This window comes from Etheostoma cragini, chromosome 8 (genome assembly GCF_013103735.1).
Source record: "Etheostoma cragini isolate CJK2018 chromosome 8, CSU_Ecrag_1.0, whole genome shotgun sequence".
In the NCBI taxonomy this organism is placed as follows: Eukaryota; Metazoa; Chordata; class Actinopteri; order Perciformes; family Percidae; genus Etheostoma; species Etheostoma cragini.
Window position 1 is genome coordinate 14,028,361 of NC_048414.1, and position 20,342 is coordinate 14,048,702.

The 20,342-nt window shown below is 38.1% G+C and overlaps 2 protein-coding genes across 5 annotated transcripts; one reads left to right on the forward strand and one right to left on the reverse strand.

Annotated features, from left to right (window-relative positions):
- The first annotated feature begins 1,017 nt into the window (after positions 1-1,017).
- On the forward strand, positions 1,018-15,180 carry LOC117949288 (solute carrier organic anion transporter family member 1C1-like). 3 transcript variants are annotated; one of them, XM_034879413.1, is made up of 15 exons: positions 1,018-1,187; positions 2,330-2,490; positions 6,453-6,594; positions 7,006-7,138; positions 8,412-8,530; positions 9,691-9,837; positions 10,273-10,371; positions 10,845-11,093; positions 11,985-12,149; positions 12,749-12,944; positions 13,161-13,326; positions 13,526-13,710; positions 14,046-14,110; positions 14,434-14,551; positions 14,831-15,180. In XM_034879413.1, the coding sequence occupies exons 2-15, from the start codon at positions 2,395-2,397 to the stop codon at positions 15,054-15,056; spliced, it is 2,106 nt and encodes a 701-aa protein (XP_034735304.1). In that variant the 5' UTR covers positions 1,018-1,187; positions 2,330-2,394; the 3' UTR covers positions 15,057-15,180. The 3 variants fall into 3 exon arrangements, with proteins under 3 accessions (XP_034735304.1, XP_034735305.1, XP_034735306.1); XM_034879414.1 differs by having other exon boundaries at positions 13,230-13,326; XM_034879415.1 differs by lacking the exons at positions 1,018-1,187; positions 2,330-2,490 and having other exon boundaries at positions 6,461-6,594; positions 8,389-8,530.
- A 501-nt stretch (positions 15,181-15,681) lies between these two features.
- Positions 15,682-19,265, reverse strand: bcap29 (B cell receptor associated protein 29). Of its 2 annotated transcripts, none has more exons than XM_034879416.1 (8): positions 19,047-19,265; positions 18,444-18,550; positions 18,114-18,214; positions 17,839-17,986; positions 17,560-17,695; positions 16,928-17,024; positions 16,643-16,743; positions 15,682-16,523 (listed from the first exon to the last, which is right to left on the reverse strand). In XM_034879416.1, exons 2-8 carry the CDS (start codon positions 18,533-18,535, stop codon positions 16,488-16,490), a joined length of 711 nt encoding a protein of 236 aa, XP_034735307.1. In that variant the 5' UTR covers positions 18,536-18,550; positions 19,047-19,265; the 3' UTR covers positions 15,682-16,487. The 2 variants fall into 2 exon arrangements, with proteins under 2 accessions (XP_034735307.1, XP_034735308.1); XM_034879417.1 differs by having other exon boundaries at positions 18,941-19,061.
- Positions 19,266-20,342: the final 1,077 nt, after the last annotated feature.

Below are 20,342 nucleotides of genomic sequence, written 5' to 3' on the forward strand. Positions count from 1 at the left end.
ATTATTTATTTTTACCATTTTGTAATTTAGACACTATACTGTAGCTTCAATATTGCCAGACTTACTGGAAGTGCCTATATTGGTATTATGTATCATACAGTGAATATATTTGAAGATCATTAGAAGTTGTCACAAACTGAACCATGTGTATGTTGTAATGTGAATACATTGAATTACAAGACTATAATTTCTGTGGTATCACTGTGTCTGTGTTGTGGAATTATTTTTCATCTTTAGAATCATATTTAGAATCTGTTTAAATATTAAAATCTACAAGGTAGGCTACATGACATACTTTTTGTACAAGTTTGAGGTGCTTCATAAAGACTATACCTGTGTTTGAACTGAGTTTAAGGACTTGAAGTATGAGTATTATCCATTTTCTAATCATTTAAAGGCCAGTAAATACAAGTGTCCTTTAAGTGCAATTCCCAAATTTGCCTAAATTAAATTGGATAGCAGACCGCAGATACTCCACATGTCCCTCTCTGAGCACGATGGGGAATGTCTGTCCATGTATGATACATTGAAGAGGAGGGTGTGAATGAAAGATGAAATTTGCTTAAACTTAAGGTAGGCCTATACCTGTATATTCTCACAATGGGAATCTCTAATTGGACCAAAGAAATCCCATTTTCTCAGTTGCGATGTGTCGTTAATGTGTGTGAGAGCAAGGTGTACATAATGTTTTGCTCAGAATATTGTTTTTTTTAACACTTACTAGAGTGCTAATATATACATGCATGTTGTCTGAGCAAAATCATAAAGTCCCTCAAGTAGGCCTAAATCAATGCCGCATGATGCAGGTCTAATAGTTCATAATTGCGAAAATTTGAATCATGGCTTCACGTGAAGGATTTACCAATACATTGCAGACGTTTGCTACGTTTGAACATTTCACCGCTTGACAGCTTATTAGAGCTCAGTGAAATGTGGGACACGTCGGGCAAGTAGTTCTTTTCAGCTCTCATTAATGCAAGCATCACGTGTGTGCTCGTGGGCACTGCCGCTTCCAGTGAGTGAAACACGTATAGCACACACTGTTCTCCGCTGCCGAGGAGATATCCTTCAGTAAAATTGATAACAAGAGGGTCATTTCAAGCCTTTTGCATCTTCTGCTTCAATTTGTATTTAAAAACAAGAAGTTAGAGACCTCGTAATGGCACAGGGTTGAGGGTCCAAGTTGGGTAAGAATGCTTTTTATCCTAAAAATTGTCTGTCACTGAAAAATCATGTGCGTATATGTGTCCTTGATATTTTGTTTATTATCAAGACTAAATGCAGTTGCAGCGATTCGAGTTGAGATAATTTAAACTATAAATTATCCCGGAACAGCAGGTGCGTTAATTTCCATCCACCTGTTTTTATGTGCATTTTCAAATTTGCGCATAAAAACTACCTGAGTGCAAACGCGGAAAATTAACGAACAAAAAACAAAACATTTCCCAACAAACGTTTTTCGCTTGTAATTATAAAGTTGGCTTATCGATGAACGTCACCGAAGAGACGAAAAGTGGGATGTGAGTGGGATTTGTATTCACAAGAATCCCTCCTATGTGGACTTCAAAAGAAGGCTATCAATTGTCTGAATCCCACGCTGAACCTGGAGAAAAGGCAGCACTTGAAAAGTAGCTTTTTGAATTGTAAATGTAAATTGCAAAAAAAAAAACACTCAGCAGAACTTCTCAAGGAAACCTCTTTGACTTACACGAATCATGTCATAGGATCACAGCCCTACAGCTCTTTGCACATTTTTCTGTCAGCCATCAATAAATTCTGGTATTCCTAAGCCTTTTCTAAAAAGAATTCTCAGTATCATCAATGCTACTGAGGGAAATGTATGCCTTCCAAATACTGAAAAATTGTCTTTATGTACGTCTTCAACAAAGCTATCATTCTAGGATAGCCGAGAATCACCTGTGTTTAGAGGTTTGACGCATCCTTAAACTTCATGAGAAGGGAAAGTCTCTGTGTGCAGTCCCTGCACTGTAGTTGATCAGTTCTGTAAATTGCTCAATTTCTTGAGTCTTATGATTTAAATACACAGGATACAGTGTGCGTATGATGGTGTAGGAGTTGATGGAAGGCACCGTGAAGGAGCAAGGCTAGCCATTTATCCTTGCTTCCAGTGTTAAAAGCTAAACTACACATCTTGGACTTATGTGAAAGTGAAATTGACTTTGCTTATCTTTTTGTTAACCTTATTGTAGTCTAAGGAACATGATATTCCTAATACATTCCATCATGCCTGAACAATAGGGCTATTTTAGTATAACTGTCTAGAAAATTGACAGATGACAGATTTGGAAATCTAAATTCCTTCCAATAGGTGTTTGTGAGGACAACCACGGTGAATCTTCTAAAGAGAAACCTCAGCTCAGTCAAAGTGAAGCCATGAAGAAAATGGAGGATACAGCCACAGGCAACTGGACTCTAGCCAACCACCCTACCTCCTCCACAGTGAAGAACACCTGCCACCCTAATCTAAAGGTACTGTACTTTGAGGGGCAACACAGCTCTCACCTGTCAAGCCCTTATTACGACTTGCAGACAAACCATATCTCAATTTTCCTTTTCCTGAATACAGGTACATAACACAACACATCTTCACTGAACTAAGATGCACGTCTTCAATTTGGGTTTGTTGTGCACCAGTTTAGTCAAAACTTGGGCATGTTGCAAGTTGCTTTCCTAGTGGTATGATGAAAAATTTGTACTGGAACTCTTTTTTTTCTTCATTTTTTGCATTAAAACATTACACAACTACCAACACTTCATAAAGATTGTATGTATATTTAACTTGGAAGTAACTCTTTTCTTCATGTCTTGTAAAATATTTTTACACCACGCAAAGATCCAGTTTTTAAGTTGCAGAGAGGGAAATACTAGATTAATTACAGTTAGGCCTACACAGGCCAATGGGAACAATGTTGTGTACCGGAGAACGGTCAAAAGGACATGTCTGTGTTCCAGCCTGAAAGGGCAGAGGGCTACATTTCTGTCATTTGACTAGCCTAGAGGGGGTACAAAAATATCTCTACAATGACAAGGATAATATGTTTGTAAAAGAGTCACAGTTCATTTGTTGGTGAATATACCTTCTTGTGTCTAACAAAAAAGTGTGAAATAACTGAAAACATGTCTTATATTCTAGTTTCTTCAAAGTAGCCACCCTATGCTCTGATTACTGTTTTGCACACTCTTGGCATTCTCTTGATGAGCTTCAAGAAGTTGTCCCCTGAAATGGTTTCCTAACAGCCTTGAAGGAGTTCCCAGAGATGCTTAGCACCTGTCGGCCCTTTTGTCTTCACTCTGTGGTCCAGCTTACCCCAAACCATCTCGATTGGGTTTGGGTCCGGTGACTCTAGAGGCGCAGCACTCCATCACTCTCCTTCTTGGTCAAATAGCCCTTAGACTGCCTGGAGGTGTGTTTGGGGTTATTGTCCTGTTGAAAAATAAATGATGGTCCAACTAAATGCAAAACGGATGGGATGGCATGCCGCTGCAGGATGCTGTGGTAGCCATGCTGGTTCAGTATGCCTTCATTTTTTATTTGGAATAAATCCCTAACAGTGTCACCAGCAAAGCACCCCCACACAATCACACCTCCTCCTCCATGCTTCACGGTGGGAACCAGGCATGTAAAATCCATTTGGTCACCTTTATTGCATCTCACAAAGACACGGCAGTTGGAACCAAAGATCTCAAACTTGGACTCATCAGACCAAAGCCCAGATTTCCACTGGTCTAATGTCCATTCCTTGTGTTTCTTGGCCCAAACAAATATCTTCTGCTTGTTGCCTGAGGAGGAGCGACTAGGTCGAGCCAGGCTTAAGTGTTCCGGATAATATTTCCTTAACAGACCGCAAGGTCGATCACAGATTTACCGATGCTAAAATGGAGAATACCCATTGTTCATAATTTTTACACAGACTGAGCAGCTTCTTGTAGATCTATAATAACATGGAACACATATTTTGTAAAAAAAGAAACACAGCTGCAGAAATGAAACAGCCAGGGAAAGCGTGGCATACGATCGCAAACCTGCTGAATGCATAGGCAGCCTAAATGTATACATTAACGGACCACTGCTCTGAATTGAAACCGCCATAATCATACTGTTGAAGGATTAGGCTACTAATTATTTGCACAAATGAACAGTTGTACTCTATGATTTAAGTGACTCATTGAATGGTTTCAGTTAGGAGCAGTTGTTTGTAAATGTATATTTTTAGCCTATCATTCAGTCGGACAGCTATGGCATGGTTTTTGTCTTTTTTTTTTTACATATTTATTTACATATTATATGAATTGCTCCCTGGTATATATGGACATTGAAAAGAAAGACAATGAAGAAATTCAAAACTTGTCTTCTGTGTGTTGTTTAATCCATGAATCATTTGAACACATACTGAAAGTAATTCTGGTAGGTCTAGTTGACCCCAGCTCTTTCTACCCTTTGGACTGGGTATACATTTCTGGGAAAAATTCCTTTGACAAAGTTTGTGCTTCAGTAAAATAGGATCAGAACAGAAGGTCTGTGCCTCTTTATTGGATTAGGTAGCACATTGGACAATAAACAAGCTGCTTAGTGAAATACTTGAGCAATTACAAGCAACAATAAAAAGGAATTCCAGTCATGCTGCCTTTTTCCATGCATGTTCTTCTTCCGTGTGGGTTAATTCTTCACTGAACCTCTCAGTGAGGTACTTTTTCATAAATTATGCAGTAGTTTTTGCTTGCTTGTAGCACACACATGTTGGTAATATTCACAGTACCATTCGGCATGTTTGTTTTGCCCACATTAGGATTGTAAATACTGTACATACCTCATATGGAAGTATTGTGAGATAAAGGTAGTTTATGTGGAATTTTTTTTTATTCTTGTTGAAAGATCTTTCTATATCAGTGCTTAAACCATGTACCCTAATGAGCAGGATTGTTTGTTAGAGTGAACAATTTAAGAAGTCTGGATTTAAGAAGATGGATTTCTGTGTGGTATGTAATATGGCGATTTCTGCGTGACATCGCGAGAATTGTGCTGCCATGCAAGGTAATAAACCATGTGGACATCTGAGATTTATATCCAGATTTTAAAAAGTGAAAAAAAAATAAAAATAAAACATATGTAAATGTGGCCTTTGTAACAAGAGTTTTTGAGAAATGTATCTATGTGTACAGAATGTATTATATGTATGTATAATGAAATATTTTCATTGAACCAAAGTAGCCTACGTCAAACATCAGGTGTTTTTAACGCGTCACCAACAAGGAAACTCTGGTAGCAAAATCTAGCCCGAGTTTCCCAAATCTGATCCCCACAGTAAGTGGCGTGAATGGAGACGTTTTCTCTCTGAAAAATGTTTTGCCAATGTCCATGAACGCGCCATGAGAGATGCATTAATCAGCACCAGACCACCCAGGTGGTTGCCATAGCTGCAGTGTTCCCTCTCAGCTCCTCTTACTTTGTTCTCATCCCTCACCACTTTAATGCGGCAGAAAGTGAGACTTGTTTATTAAATTTGGCAATTTTAATTTCTTTGGCTCAGAAGCCTGTGCTGGTTACTTAATCTATGTACATGGACTGTTAAATAAATGCTGAGGAAAGTCACTCCATACTTTTTTTATGTTGGACTTATTCATTACCTGTGTAACATGTCTGTTTCTGCAGCTGATTTATAGATCACCATAACATGCTCATCAATCACTGTTGATGTTTTGAGACTCATCTGTGAACTTTGTATTGAACATGTCAGAATGCTAAAAACAACAATATTGTCAAGACCAGTGGAATGTGAATTCAGAGTTGCTTTCAAATGACACAGAAATAATTTTAACTGACTGAAAAATTTGTGAAAACTAGTCCTTCTCGGAGCATGTAATAATTTCATCCCTAATATTTCAGGCTAGGGTTACTTCTCACCTGTTTCCAATTAGGCTGCATGTCAGTAGGTCTGTCGGCTCATAGCGCAGTGGATGAGTCTGTGTCCTTATAGGTTTCTCTAATCCTCCCTTTGTTACTGACTGTCAGTGTCCACAGGTGGCTTAGCTCAATACACTTGCCCAAGCAACAGCCAACTTTCCTTTTGCAGATGTGTATCACCTCTGCAAATTTCTGTCATACATAGACCTACACTCACTCAAAATACATAAACAAAGGCACAAGCTAGTGCTTAGTAAGATGTACTTTTTCTTTATTGTTTTGTTTTAAGCTACAAAATATATATGTTCCCCCTTCCCCAGTCTTTAGAGGTTGACGTTCTTAATTTTTATGTCTCCTTTCCCCTATGGCCGTGAGATGTTCAAACTGTTATACCACTAATACTAATTCTAGTAATATTAATTTTAAGATAACAATATAGGTTGATTAATTATTTTGAAATTAAAATGCAAGGGATTTCAGGACAACACTGTTTGACAGTGTGGTATCTTCTCTTTCTGTATCTCCGCAGATGTTCCTTGCAGCCTTGTCTTTTGCCTACTTTGCCAAGGCTTTATCTGGCAGCTACATGAAGAGCACAATTACACAATTAGAAAGGCGATTTGACATCCCCACTTATCAGATCGGCATCATAGACGGGAGCTTTGAAATGGGTGAGTTTCTTAACAATTCTTTTTGTCCTTGTTTTCCTCTATGTACAGGCTAAATAGAATTTATCTGCTAATGCAAGTAAGTCAAAAATAGGTTCTCAGCATGTTTGCAAGCTTGACACAATAGAATATATGCATCCCCTTGAGCTTTGATTCATCACAATAGTCACATACCTTTTTGAAAAAAATCTTTTTCAAGAATACAGCATGTGGGCTTGGAATAAATATATATATGTGTGTGTGTGTGTGTGTGTGTGTATATATATATATATATATATATATATATATATATAAACTCTATGGATTACAGTCTTTGTACAATACTATACTATTGGAAATTCTTTCAACAGTAGGTCTCATATTTTTGTCGTTCACTCATCTCCATCTGCTTTTCTGAATATCTCAACCTTGTAGGGAATTTATTGGTCATTGCCTTTGTGAGCTATTTTGGAGCCAAACTCCATCGACCCAAGATCATAGCAATCGGATGCATCCTGATGTCTTTTGGGACCTTCTTGATTGCCATGCCTCATTTTATCATTGGCCGGTGAGCAAACATTTGTATCTGTCTCTATGCATTGGCGTTCACAAGTTCCCTTCATGATTTCTTTGGCATTAAAGTGCTCATATTATGCTAATTTTCAGGTTCATAATCGTATTTAGAGGTTGTACCAGAATAGGTTTATTCAATTTAAAAAAACGCTATATTTTTGTTGTACTGCACATTGCTGCAGCTCCTCCTTTCACCATGTGTGTTGTTTTAGCTACAGAGTGAGACATCATACTTCTATTCCATCTTTGTTGGAGTTGTACATGTGCAGTACCTAGGTAAGGACCACTAGCTAGTTGCAGATAGATAGATAGATAGATAGATAACCTTTATTATTAGACTCATGGTCCATAAAAAAATACAATTAAAAAGAGACATATACACAAGAACAAACACCAATTAAACAAGACAGCTATACTAGTAATACCAAAAGGGTGACTGGTATTGCAAAGCACTAAATGTCAGGTCCATCAGTTGTGAAATGACAGAGTTACAAGAAGAATAAGAGTTAAGATGTGACCCAAATACTTTATTTTACAACATAAAAGATGGAAAAATAAGGTGCTAATCCTCTTTCACTCTACAGATCATAACCAATCTCTTTTTGGCAATATATTTCACATCAAATTGAACACCATAATCGGAACATATATTCAACAACTCCTGAAACGCGGCACTGCTAGGAGAGACAACAGCCAACTCATCAGCATACATAAGATGGTTCACTAGCATGTTTCCAATCATACATCCTGTTTACGGTGTTAGTACCCCCCTTGTGGACGCCATTACCAACACCAAAAGGAGTAGAGAATACATGTACCCATTTGATCTGCATGCTCTGATTGGAATACCAAAAGGTCAGGATTGTAATTATCCTGTTAGGTACTCCTCTTTGGCTCAGTTTCAAAAACAGCTTGTCAAACTTCGTCCTAAGCCTTGTAGGCATCAGTAAAACCAATAAAACTTGTGTCTTTTTTGGAGTATGAGGGCATGCCAAGCTAACAGCTAGGTGAGCATTATAACGTGTGGTACAAAGTGACGCATGTTTGTCACAGAAGTAAAGGCTGGATAAAAGAAATGGAAAAAGACCAAAAGCATAATATGATATTTAATAACCCTTTAAGTGTTCAAGAACCATAACACAATGTAGTGACAGTATTCCTTGCACTTTGAAAAAGATGTATGTATTCATGATTCACGTTTTATCTAACGATACCTGATGCTTTCTCCCTTCCCTTGTTTAACAGTCACATTGGTATTTTGTACGCAGCTATAAGATCGAATCGTCAGTTAGATGGTCAGTGAATTCAACCAATAACCTCTCTCCGTGTCCAGCAAGCTCTGAGTCCACCAGGGCAGGTGACAGACCCTCTATACTGCCCTCTAGAGGTAAGAGGTGGAGTAGTGGGCGTAGTCAATAAAACACATTGCTTATTTCTTTATTTACAACTTTTGAATATGGTCATTCATTTTTTACCAATACTATTTTCCGTGTTTTGTTTTGTCTTGGGACCAACATGTTTGTTTTATATCTGAAGACATTGTCGAACAACCTGAAAATGTAGACAATCACAGTAAACTAGTCTACTTTAGCATTGCAGGAGTTGTCTCAGTTTGATGCGGTACATCAAAACCAGTCTTATTATGGTCAATATGGGTAACAAGAATGTAGTAATATAGAAAGATGGACAAAGCATGCAAGTGTTGCTGATGGCCGATTGCACTTTTCTCACAATACGTGTTGTAAGCTTTTTGTTAGTTGTGTAGTCAACCCTCTTTAACTTAGCGTTAAAGTGCAACTCTTGCCAAAATACAACCAGGGGCCCTTATGTTAATGTACCCGAGTCAAACTTTTGTTTAAAAGCATAATTAGGCCACTTTTAAGATTTATCGTATTTTCATTTTGGGTCAAATGGCCTTTTGAATGAGAGTGATAGGGGCATGTCTATGATCGCATCAAAGTCACTTTGTTTAAAACACTACAAACACTGAAAACACTGATTCTTTGCTCAAAGTATCACATGAATTTGAGCATTAAGAACATTGTTTGTGTACTCAAACTCTTTTTGACTGGCGAGATGGCAACACCCAGAAAAACCAACAGCTAAAGTGAGCCGTTCAAAAACTCTCAAAAAATCTTGTTAGTAACTCTGTACATAAACAATGTTCTTAATGCTCAAATTCATGTTTAGAGGCCCTGGTGATACTTGAAGTGGGCCTCCTGCTCATCTGGTAGTCCCCAACAAGCTTGTTGACTTTCTGATGCACCATATGACAAAGCTCTCGTCAGTCTTCTGAACTTAACACTAACAATAGTCTTGAAGTAAAGCCAGCATGTTTCTCACTGGAAATTGTTCACTGGAATCATACATGTCAGTATACATAGTGCTACCTTCCATTTTGCCAAAAATACACTTAATACCTTATTAGGTATTCCTTTAAAATCTATTAGCATGGCTAGAAACGGATGTAAACTGAACTTGAATGGCTGATGGACTTCTACAACCACAAGGCGGTAATTCTAGTTACTATTTCATTTTTAACTGTAGGCTGTGAGCGGGACTCCGGTGTTTCAATGTGGATCTATGTGTTTCTGGGAAATGTCCTGCGTGGGATTGGAGAGACTCCAGTACAGCCTTTGGGAATCTCCTATATTGATGATTATGCACAATCAGAAAATGCTGCCCTCTTTATTGGTAATGCGCCTTACTCACTGGCTATGTTTGTAGCTTTGCACAATACCAAGATTAAGGTCACTTAATTTCCAACGTAATTCATTCAAGCCCAATTCTTTAGATTTGTATAATTGAATAAAATTGGTTTATAAAATGGCAACCAAAAAAATCTTTCTTTTTGTTGTTGTATGTATCAGCAGGGATAGGATTACTAAGGATAATTTTGGAGTAGGTGACTACATGTTTAATTCATACAGGCTTTTTCTAAAAGAAAAATATACTTGATTGATACTTGAATTATATAATAAAATGTATTGATGTACACATACTAAATAAAATTAATCTTAAAAATGTAATCATTGCTGAATTGTGCCCAGGTATAGGATGTTATATTGGTTTGACAGTAAGTGTTGGATGTGGTAAAATAAAAATACAATTCTTTGTTGTATATTCTAGGGTGTGTCCAAACTATATCAGTTATTGGTCCTGTCTTTGGGTACCTGCTGGGGTCGTTGTGTGCCAAGATCTACGTTGACATTGGCTATGTGGACATGGGTGGGTAAGCCGTCATCTGACTGAAACTATGACTGATTAAATAACAATGTTGTACTTGGTATATTGCTGTTGCGGATTATCTTTTGTTACCAATGTAGAAATGCACTCACACTCCTCTGTGGAGAGTTGGATTTAGAAATTGGTTGTTGTACATGACACAACACACCTGCCAAGTGGAAAGGAATCAGAGCAGAGTAAATCCTGTAATACGTTGTAATCAGACTGGGACGCAAACAATGTGAAGCTGTTGTAAACACAATTCAAGTGTACAGACTTCATCTTCTGAAATGTTTCCTTTGAACACTTACCACAGGCCGAAATTTTAAGTGTATGTAAAACACTTAAATGCTCCGTATATAAATTTCACTTTATAAGTAAATCCACCTTGCCTTGCTGTAGAAATGAAAATGAGAAGCAAATTAAGCTAAATTATCCAACCTGTACTAAGTTTTTTTTTTTAAATCTCTTCACAGAGACTGTGACTATTACCCCTGGTGATGCCCGCTGGGTGGGGGCATGGTGGTTGGGCTACCTTATCTCTGGTACCATCACTCTTATGTCTGCCGTTCCTTTCTGGTTTCTGCCTAAATCCTTGCCCATGCCTGTAGAAAAACACGATACCAGCTGCAGTCCAGAGCAAACCAGGTTTATCAAAGATTCCCCAACCATGGAGCACAAGTACAGACCTGAGGAGCCGGCTAATTTCCATCAGATGGTCAAAGGTATGATTAAAGTCACAGAAAGATATAATGGATTCTTGGATTCTTTAAGTATGTTTAACGTTCTATTTTACTACTATCACTATGTTTTACACCTGAGTCTCTTTTACAACTACTTCCTTTATTTCCTTTATTAGCCCCTGTAATGCCAATTTACCAATCATGTTTCTAGATTTAGCAACTTTTAAACTATAATTGTTCAGAATGTTTAGTTTTACTAGGAAATAAGAAAGTAAAACAAAAATCTACAAAAACCTTGTTCAAGCTTGATCACTCTAACCATTCAGTAATCCTACACCTTGTTGGTTTTTATACCTTGTTCTGTCTGTCGTCATGGTAATAAGCCACACAAAAGTACAACTACAATTGTTCATTTGTGGTTCTATCTTGTGGTTTTATCGTAGGTTTTACTATGTAACAAGACAAACATAAATAAAAAAAATATATAAATAAAACAAAGATGTATAAAATCATCATACATCTAAACTAACAAATTTCAAATCATATTTTTCTCCAAGATGGCCAGTAAATTTGAGTAATGTCAATGTGTATTCAACGTCACAACTTTATTACGAGATGACGTCAATTTCATTTAGCAACTTTTAGCAACAAATCGCTTTGCAGAAAGTTAGCTGGCAACACTGATTAATCCACAGTATTCAAACTCTTCAGTCACATCTGCACGCCGATTTTCTTAAAAACTAATGAATTCAAAATCGTTCCTCAGATTCATGAACAATCCAAATATACAAAGGTTGTAATTTTAAATATGTTTGTGGGTCTAGTTTTGGACACCATATGCTTTTTATGAATGCCAACATAATCTGTAAATTATGAAAAGGCTAGGAAAACCATAAAGCATTCTAAGTGGTTTTCCTAAACTTTCCCACACAGAATTTGTGCCCACATTAAGGAGTCTACTTGGAAATCCGGTGTACATCACTTTTTTATGTGTGACCATCATTCAGTTCAACTCTCTCATTGGGATGGTCACCTACAAACCTAAATACATTGAGCAACACTATGGCCAGTCCACATCAAAAGCCAATTTTCTCATGGGTAAGCTGATTGTTTTGATATTTCAAATGTTTACCTTGTTTGGATGTTATTTGTCTGGTCATTTAATTGTTGTAGATGAATTGTAAAGACTTCGAGGCCTGTGTTGCTTCACTGAAAAGAAAGTACTGTATTTAGGGATGGTCATTATAACAGTTTCATGAGCCAGCTTTTGATGAATTTATTAAAGCTTCAATTTCCACATCCCTCCTATGTAAATCCCGCAGCTTCTAGATGACGGCTGGGTTTAAATTGTTGGACTTCTGAAATGACAGTTGTTGTTTTTTTTTACACAGCACACAGATAGATGCGATCGAATATTAGGTCAAATTGATGGATTCGGAGACTGTGTGACAACAGCTCTTTTCCTCCACATTCTGCCTTTCTTACCCTCTCTGCCATCAAGTGTCATTTTCATCTTTCACAACATGGACTTCATTACACTTTGCATGAAATATGTATGAGACTACTTTCATATGGATCAGTGCTCTAACTTTGATCCCGTTTGGAGAGCGATGTTGCTGCCTGATGTTGCATGTTCTCGTGTCCTTCTGTAATCTTCTCTCCCTTTAAGAATCCCTTGTATTCTGCGTTTTGGCTAGGCATGATCAACATCCCAGCTGTTGCCCTTGGGATGTTCTCTGGAGGGGTTGCCATGAAAAAGTTCAAGCTGGGTATCATGGGAGCAGCTAAATTTGCCTTTGGGACCTCACTGCTGGGCTACTTCCTGTCACTCTTTTTCTTCGCCATGGGCTGTGAGAACACCAAGGTGGCAGGCATCACAGTCTCATATACCGGGTATGTGATGTCTGGATACATTTCCTAATGTTTTAGTGGAATAAGTAACATTCAGAAGGAGGAGGAGGTTTGGATTTGGGGAAATTCTCAATTGTAGAGTTATTTTTGTGTTGCGTTGCCTTTTGTCTCTTTATATTGCATGCACAGTACTGGTGGTGGCTTCTTATTTGATAAATGTTGTAAATAACATATGCATTTTATTAATGTCACATGCAGAGTGGAAGGCTTGTCCTATCAGGAACAGTCTCTCTTCTCTGACTGTAATTTGGGTTGCTTGTGCTCAAGACGCGAGTGGGATCCAGTGTGTGGAGAGAACGGGATCACCTACATGTCCCCCTGCTTGGCTGGATGCACCACCTCATCTGGCTCTGGCAGAAATATGGTCAGACACACACCACTGACTTCATGACACACCGAGATTTCTCAGTACAACTTTTGACTAACATAGTCTTAATCAATGTGATGCCTACAGAGTAGTTCATTATATTTCAGTTGATTGCCTTGACCATTTATCTACAGGATAAGTGTTTTCTGCTGTGCTGCAGCTCTTCTATCATTCATGAACTTTTCTTCTTTGTTAGGTGTTTGAAAATTGTAGGTGTGTAGCGTTGGTTGACACCCAACCCGGCAACCTGACAGCCACTCTAGGCCAGTGTTCACACAGAGACAGCTGTGAAAAGATTTTTCCTTACTTCCTGGCTCTGTCTGTCCTTAGTTCTTTTATCATTTCTCTCGGGGGAACACCTGGCTTCATGCTGCTTGTCAGGTCCGTTGACAACCTCCTTGTGGAATCACTAGACTCATTCAACATGCAGCATATTGTTGGAGCAAAACATCATGTTGTCAGTCTTGAACATATTACACTTCCTGCTGTTATCAGAAACATTTGATCCCTTGCATATGATACAGTATCATCAATGGAGAAATTTGAAGTTTACATGACATATTTATTTATATTTTTGCAACTTAAAGCATCTTGTAATGCTTATTCAGTGTTCTGTTACATCTTCCAGTACAAAGAGTGTAAATCATTGTTCTTCTTTAAGTGATGCAGGGTTTTAAAGTCGAGTCTCCTTTAACCTGTCAGTCTTGTCTCTGCAGGTGTATTAAGCCTGAGCTGAAATCCCTGGCTCTTGGAATCCACATGTTGGCCACTCGCACACTTGGTGAGAACCGTTGTTGGTATTTTGTACATTACTGTCTACTTAGTGGGAATTTAAAACGCAAAAATCTCCCTAACAGTTACAGGTGTGTGTGTGTGTGTGTGTGTGTGTGTGTTACAAATGGTTACTTGAAGCTGATCATTATATCTAAGAATGTTAAGGATCAAATATTTGTCGTCACAAAATATGTTATGCAGCCAATTTTTTTTTTAAAAGCATTATTATAACAACAATTGTGTTTTGACATTTTATCAAAGTTAACTATTGAAGCAATCCTTTATGTGGTCTTTGTTTGAAGTAACAAGTTTTTTGGAATTGTACAACAGCTGGAATACCAGCCCCTATATATTTTGGAGCCATTATCGACACAACATGCATCAAATGGGGAAACAAGATGTGTGGAGGAAAAGGAGCATGCAGAATATATAACACCTCAGCTTACAGGTAATTTGATTTGTGGGGCATTTGTTATGAAAAGCTGTATGTAATATCCACTAGGATGCCCTCTAAAACTCTAAAGGGTTCACTTTGAAACAAGACAAATGTCTGTTAGCTGCCTTGTCAGGCTGCAATGTTAATTTACTAAATTGCAAGATGGGAGAAAAATAGACAGTGTTGCAAATATTAGACCCTTACAACAAGTGGTAACTAGTCTGCCACTGGTAGGTTGACTCTGTCCAAGTTTATCCCCTAACGATATGTCTTTTCCCCCTTTTTTTGCAGGAGAGTGTACCTGGGCCTGACACTGGGCCTAAGGACAGTCTCCTTCCTCCTTTGTATATCAGGCTTTGCTCTACTCAAAAAACATATTAAGAGGGAGAAGAAAAATGCTCAAACCAATGGGAGTGCAGAATTGGAGTCACTAAAGATAGAGGAGAACAGCTCCATACACTGTGAGCAGTTTATACTAGCCTTGGACCGCAATTCTGACCGAGAGTCTCACTTTTGAACCTTAGCACGACCTCTTCTCTTCTGACTCAGCTCGATGGACCTCAGCTGACCAGAACACTGTGGAAGCTTTTCATATCATACAGTGTATATTTGTACACTGTTTTTGTAGATGACATGTCATTAAAAAATAAAAGAAAAAAAGCACAAGCTATTTCTGAAATGTGTAAATGTATGTGTTTGTGTTTTTCATGAATGAAGACTTTTATAGAAAAAAAATGTTATTGTGCTGTCTTCTTTTTTTAGGATTAAATTTACATTTTTTGGGTTCAACATATGCTGTATTAAGGTGCCTAGATTAGACGGTTGAATGCCATCATGTTAGTTGTGGCTTCGCCTTCAGTTCAGAACACTTACTGACATTATACGGGTCCGTAGACCTTTTCTGTGGTGTAGGAAGTGTGAATATGTTAAAGTAATGAATGTCAACAAGCAGATCAAAGATTGAGGCAGCACAGAACAGCAAAGGTCTGCCTGTTGGCATACAAAGGGGAAATACCACTTCTGTCCAGATGTAAGAGAAAGCAGTCCTTCAGTTAGATGTGATCCTATTTTGTGCACATGTGGAACCAGCCTTCTCAGTGACTTTAATGATTGATCTCAGCATGACAATGAGGAACACACTATCTGGGGTTTTATGTGTTTGTTTGTCTTGCATTTGTCATACACCAATCAAACTGTCAACTAATTACAAAATGTCAGTAATAGTCGAGCAAACTCTAAATTGTTTGTCAAATGATGTGTACTGGGTTTGATTGTAGATCTACCATTCCAGGATGCTTAGAACACTTTTTTAAGAATTTGAATTGATGTTGATCATGAACACATCAAGTCAAGTGCCCTCGCTCATTGAACAAATGAAAAAGCCTTTGTTTGGCTTTGGCTTTTGTCTGTTTAAATCTGACCTGTGGCCATTGTCATCCCGCATGTCATCCCCTTTTTCTCTCTACACTTTCTATCTTTACTATCTGAAAAAATTCCATATAAAAAAATGACTTAATGCACAGCATGTATGCATTATTGAAGTGGTCTGGTGTATGCAAGTATTTCATTTTGCAGTAATTTATTATTATAAATTTACCATAACAGAATAGCTTTCTGGGTTGCCAGGTATTAATATTAAATGCAAGCATTTGATCCATTTGTACAATTTAACTAATAATAGAGTAACATGCAAATGTTTTATGTTCATGATAAAGACTTTAGTAAGAAGTTGTCAGCATGCTTCTGTTTATCTGGTTAAGATATACACGCCAACCATTTGTTTAATCCCATCAATTAAAAAATGTTCCTTGGTTCAAACTTAAAAAGAAAAATTAGAGTTGTAGAATATAATACAAACATTGCCTCTGGTGACATACTGCATACAGCACACAGGTGTAGTGTAATAATAAAAGGTATCCATGTACAGAAGAAATCGGTGTTCTTGTGGTTATTGATCCTTTTTGTCTGCAGGACTCTGGAGATTCTGTGGATAAAGTAAAAGATTAAAGACTAATGCACTCCAGCAATAGTAGAGTTGATGTATAGTATTTTATGATGCACTTATAAATTACATTACATCTGTGTGTGACAGTGTGTGTTTACTTGGAGTTGATGGTGTTCCCTCAATAGTCTGTCATACTCATGTGCCAGACCTTTGGCCTGCCTTCTCATGGCCTCCACTTCAGCATGAGACTTGCGCACAGCTACACACACACAAAGTACCACATCTAAACAGTCCTCTATGTACCACCAGTGTATTTTAAGATTAACTTCTATCATAATATCACAGTTTGTGTTTGTATCCAAGAAGTGACCTGTGATGGTCCTTGCTCTGCAAATGTTTAATAGGTTTAACTGCAGATCCTGCTGTAAATGATGGTTACTCACCCTCATCAGCAGCTTTCACTTGATCCACCAACTTGTCAGCCTCCAACTTCAGCTGATGGGTTTTTGCTGACGTGGATTGCTCCTCATCCAGGAGAGCCTAAGCACAAAGGATTCTCCTGAATTACCAACACCAGATAACAGTGCACATCCAAAATACACTATAAACTTCAGTAGATATTACACATCAGAATTAGCTTTGCACAAACAAACAAGGAATTTGACTCTGGTTAATTAACACTCACTTAACATATACTGTAAGAATAAAAACAGAAAGGACAGTGAGAAATATAAAAATACTGTTTAGGATAACAACACAATCAAATTTAGAAATTTACAAAAATAAACAATAACAATTGAAGAGAGGGAAGAAATAGTGTGATTAGTGAGATTTTAGATTTCAATATAAATAGTGCAAGGCAGTTCAGCGCAGTGGTGGAATGTTAATAACAATTATTTAATCGTAAGACTGATAATATACATGGGGAAGATGAGCGGCACAGTGTTGATTGACTTTGTTCAGTGTTACAGGAAGGGAGGGGAGTGCGTTCAATTGGGGAAGAAAAGGAAACTAACCGGCTTTAAGACTATAAGACAAAAAGTATTAGTTCTGTATCAGACTGATTAAGTCTCACTTTTTTGAGCATCAAGTTGTCATCCTGATGCTGCTTGGCTGCTTTGACAGCACTGTCCATTTGTGCCTGAATACCTAAACTGGTCTCCACGGTGATTGCAACCTGGTTTAGCAAGGTGACAATCCGACGCATGATACTGTCATGAGTTCACAGGACAGGAAAAGATGACAACCGGATGAAAAAGAACACAGCACGTTAGAAAATGAAGTGGACAGTTGTGTGGAATGGTAAAGTAATGTTTGTCTTTGACCAATAAATGTGGAAGGAAATAACACGAACAGCCACAGGAAGAGAGAGAAGCCAGATATGTAGAGGTTCCTCTGGGCTCTGAACAGCTTCATGTGGACATTGTCGTACAAATTTGGGTTCACCTTGGCATCATGCATGGGCTCAGGACCTGAGTACTTCTGCACCTCACGGACAGCATCTAAGAGTGGTCAAGGGGTGCAGAAGCAGGAATGAAAGTAATGACCGATGATTGCTGCGCAGGACTGACCATATCGCCAGTCTATTCAGTGTTATTCAATCTCTATTGGTCACAGAAGGTTGCTTACCGAGGAAAAGAACAATAAGAACCATGATCATAGTAATGAAGCACTTGTTCCAATATGGAGATAACCAGTTCCATATTCTCCAGCTGAAAACTGAACGCCATCTACAAAGTAGGTAACAAAACGACACTGTTATTATACATTATACAGTAGATCTACCCAGAAAGGACGTGCTTGCACTCTGCCAGTGATTTGTGTGAAGTGTGTTTTTTTCTCACTTACAATCAAACTCTTGCATGTGTTTTGTTTTTGATTGATTGAGAAAATAGGCTAAGCATGAGTGCTGAATGAACTCCTGATTATGTTTTGGGCTTGTTTGTTGTATTGCTGTACCTCCGTGCTGATATGAAGGGTATACACAAGATAAGATTGACTACTGTCTCTGCATAGAGGAAGAAAGCCACAGCTGTCCACTGCAGAGTCATTGTGACTGTGATTTCCTGAGGAGAGGAACAGGTTTAATTAGCTCCATGTATCGTCTGACATACAGTATATTAGAATATACAAAAAACAGAACTGAATAGTGTAAAGATTTCCACGTTAAGTATGTTCTTCTATCAAACGTATTTCTCCATTTTAAAAAGAATCACAGACAACAACAATAATCATCCCAACAAATAAGTGGCAGTGGAAGTCAACAAAACATGCAAAAATATTCATATTACGTTTTGCTTACCAAGCTATACATAGCATACCACATGCACTATGCTATTCTTATATTGTAGTGTGACTTTTTGAGCATTCACACAAGTGTTCCTGTAAGCCTACCACATAAAACAGGCATTCTGCAGCAAACATCCATAACCCACTTGCTATTTATAGGACTTTACCTCCAAATCTATTCTTACTTCCAAGTATTAGTATCATCGGCTCATTATGTTCAGGAGTGGCTGGTGGTCAATCTATTCCATGCAATAAACAGAGTTGTTGGCTTACCAGTTAAAGTTGTACGGTCAGAAAAATGGGAAAGTTCAGAGACGCATGCGCTCACACACATTCACAACAGCTGCTGGTGAGCAACTAAGGAGCTACAGCCATAAATAAAACTCTGCTGGCCAGTTGACATCATCGGTCAGCCGATTTGGAATTGTTTAAAATCATAACCTGATGGACCAAACTAACCAAAAGCTTTATTTTCAGTCTGCTGAATGAGTGAAGATTTTTTATTTCCTTTTGCACTCAATTTTATTCCTGGTGTGTAGGATGAGCTTGTTTGCTCATGCCTTCTCACATTTCATGTCATGGTATAAAAATAGTCATCTGAAGGGGGGACACTCAGTTACTCTATTTGAATAATAAGTATGCCTTGGTGTTTGTTATTCATCAAAAAACCTCTAACCAGACTTACTATGTCTTTGGACATGCAAGCTGACTTTTGTGACAGGGCGCTATCTTCACAAGAGAAACCAAAACAAATTTCCACAAGAGGGCGGTGTTATCTAATGACAAAATATAGCTTTTGCACAGGGCAGGAAGTCCTGTAGGATTTTCAGTAAGAAAAAGATAAGAGCCATCAGTGTAAATAAAGGGCTGAGTTTACACACCAGCTGAATATGAATGGTTACTGAATATTGCAGATATAGCTCATTGCAAAAGCTCATTCATTACAAAAGAACTGCTCTTTTTGAGTTAGTTTGCATCTGTTGAAAAGGAACACAAACAGCTATTGGTTTGCTCATCTTGCTTGTGAACACATAAATTGTATGGGTGTTGCACATCATCAACAGAGACTAAGGGAATTCTGCAGCGCAGGCTTCAGTACACTCTCCTTCTATTTGAATAAAGATGGTTTTCTTCAGCTCCAATGACTATTCTATGTATTTTCCCTCTCCATTGAATTTAGCTTGCAGAGCGCATTCACACGGGCTTTCTGTGTGAAAGAGATTGATATCTGCTATCCTCTTTAACTGCACGTCTCTGGAGTGCTAAGGGAGCAAAATGTTTACAGCTGCACCCTGTGATAGCTTTTTGAGAGTGGCCAAATGACTGTAGCAGAACTGAATTCGCTTTGATTGCTCTCCTCTCCTCACCATTTCAGAGGTCACAGCTCAGGAGACTGAAGAGTCATTACAGCAAAATGCCTGCGATAAGCAGATGGTCCGGCTACAGTGATAGTGTGCTTCATGAAGTGTGGTAACCTGAGAGCTCCATCCATTTTATGTATCGTCTGTCTATGCACATTTAGGACAGGTTCAGTTGTCAGTGACAAATCATATGGAATTCATAAATGCT

What these genes read in the sequence shown, in the direction of transcription:
- LOC117949288 (XM_034879413.1), top strand. Translation starts at nt 2,395, where the DNA reads ATGAAGAAAATGGAGGATACAGCCACAGGCAACTGGACTCTAGCCAAC. An exon ending in GGCTTCATGCTGCTTGTCAG is followed by an intron (nt 13,711 to 14,045) that starts GTCCGTTGACAA and finishes TTGTCTCTGCAG; the next exon opens with GTGTATTAAGCCTGAGCTGA. An exon ending in TATAACACCTCAGCTTACAG is followed by an intron (nt 14,552 to 14,830) that starts GTAATTTGATTT and finishes CTTTTTTTGCAG; the next exon opens with GAGAGTGTACCTGGGCCTGA.
- bcap29 (XM_034879416.1), bottom strand. Translation starts at nt 18,535, where the DNA reads ATGACTCTGCAGTGGACAGCTGTGGCTTTCTTCCTCTATGCAGAGACA. An exon ending in CCCTTCATATCAGCACGGAG is followed by an intron (nt 18,215 to 18,443) that starts GTACAGCAATAC and finishes CCTACTTTGTAG; the next exon opens with ATGGCGTTCAGTTTTCAGCT. An exon ending in TTCTCTCTCTTCCTGTGGCT is followed by an intron (nt 17,696 to 17,838) that starts GTTCGTGTTATT and finishes AACTCATGACAG; the next exon opens with TATCATGCGTCGGATTGTCA.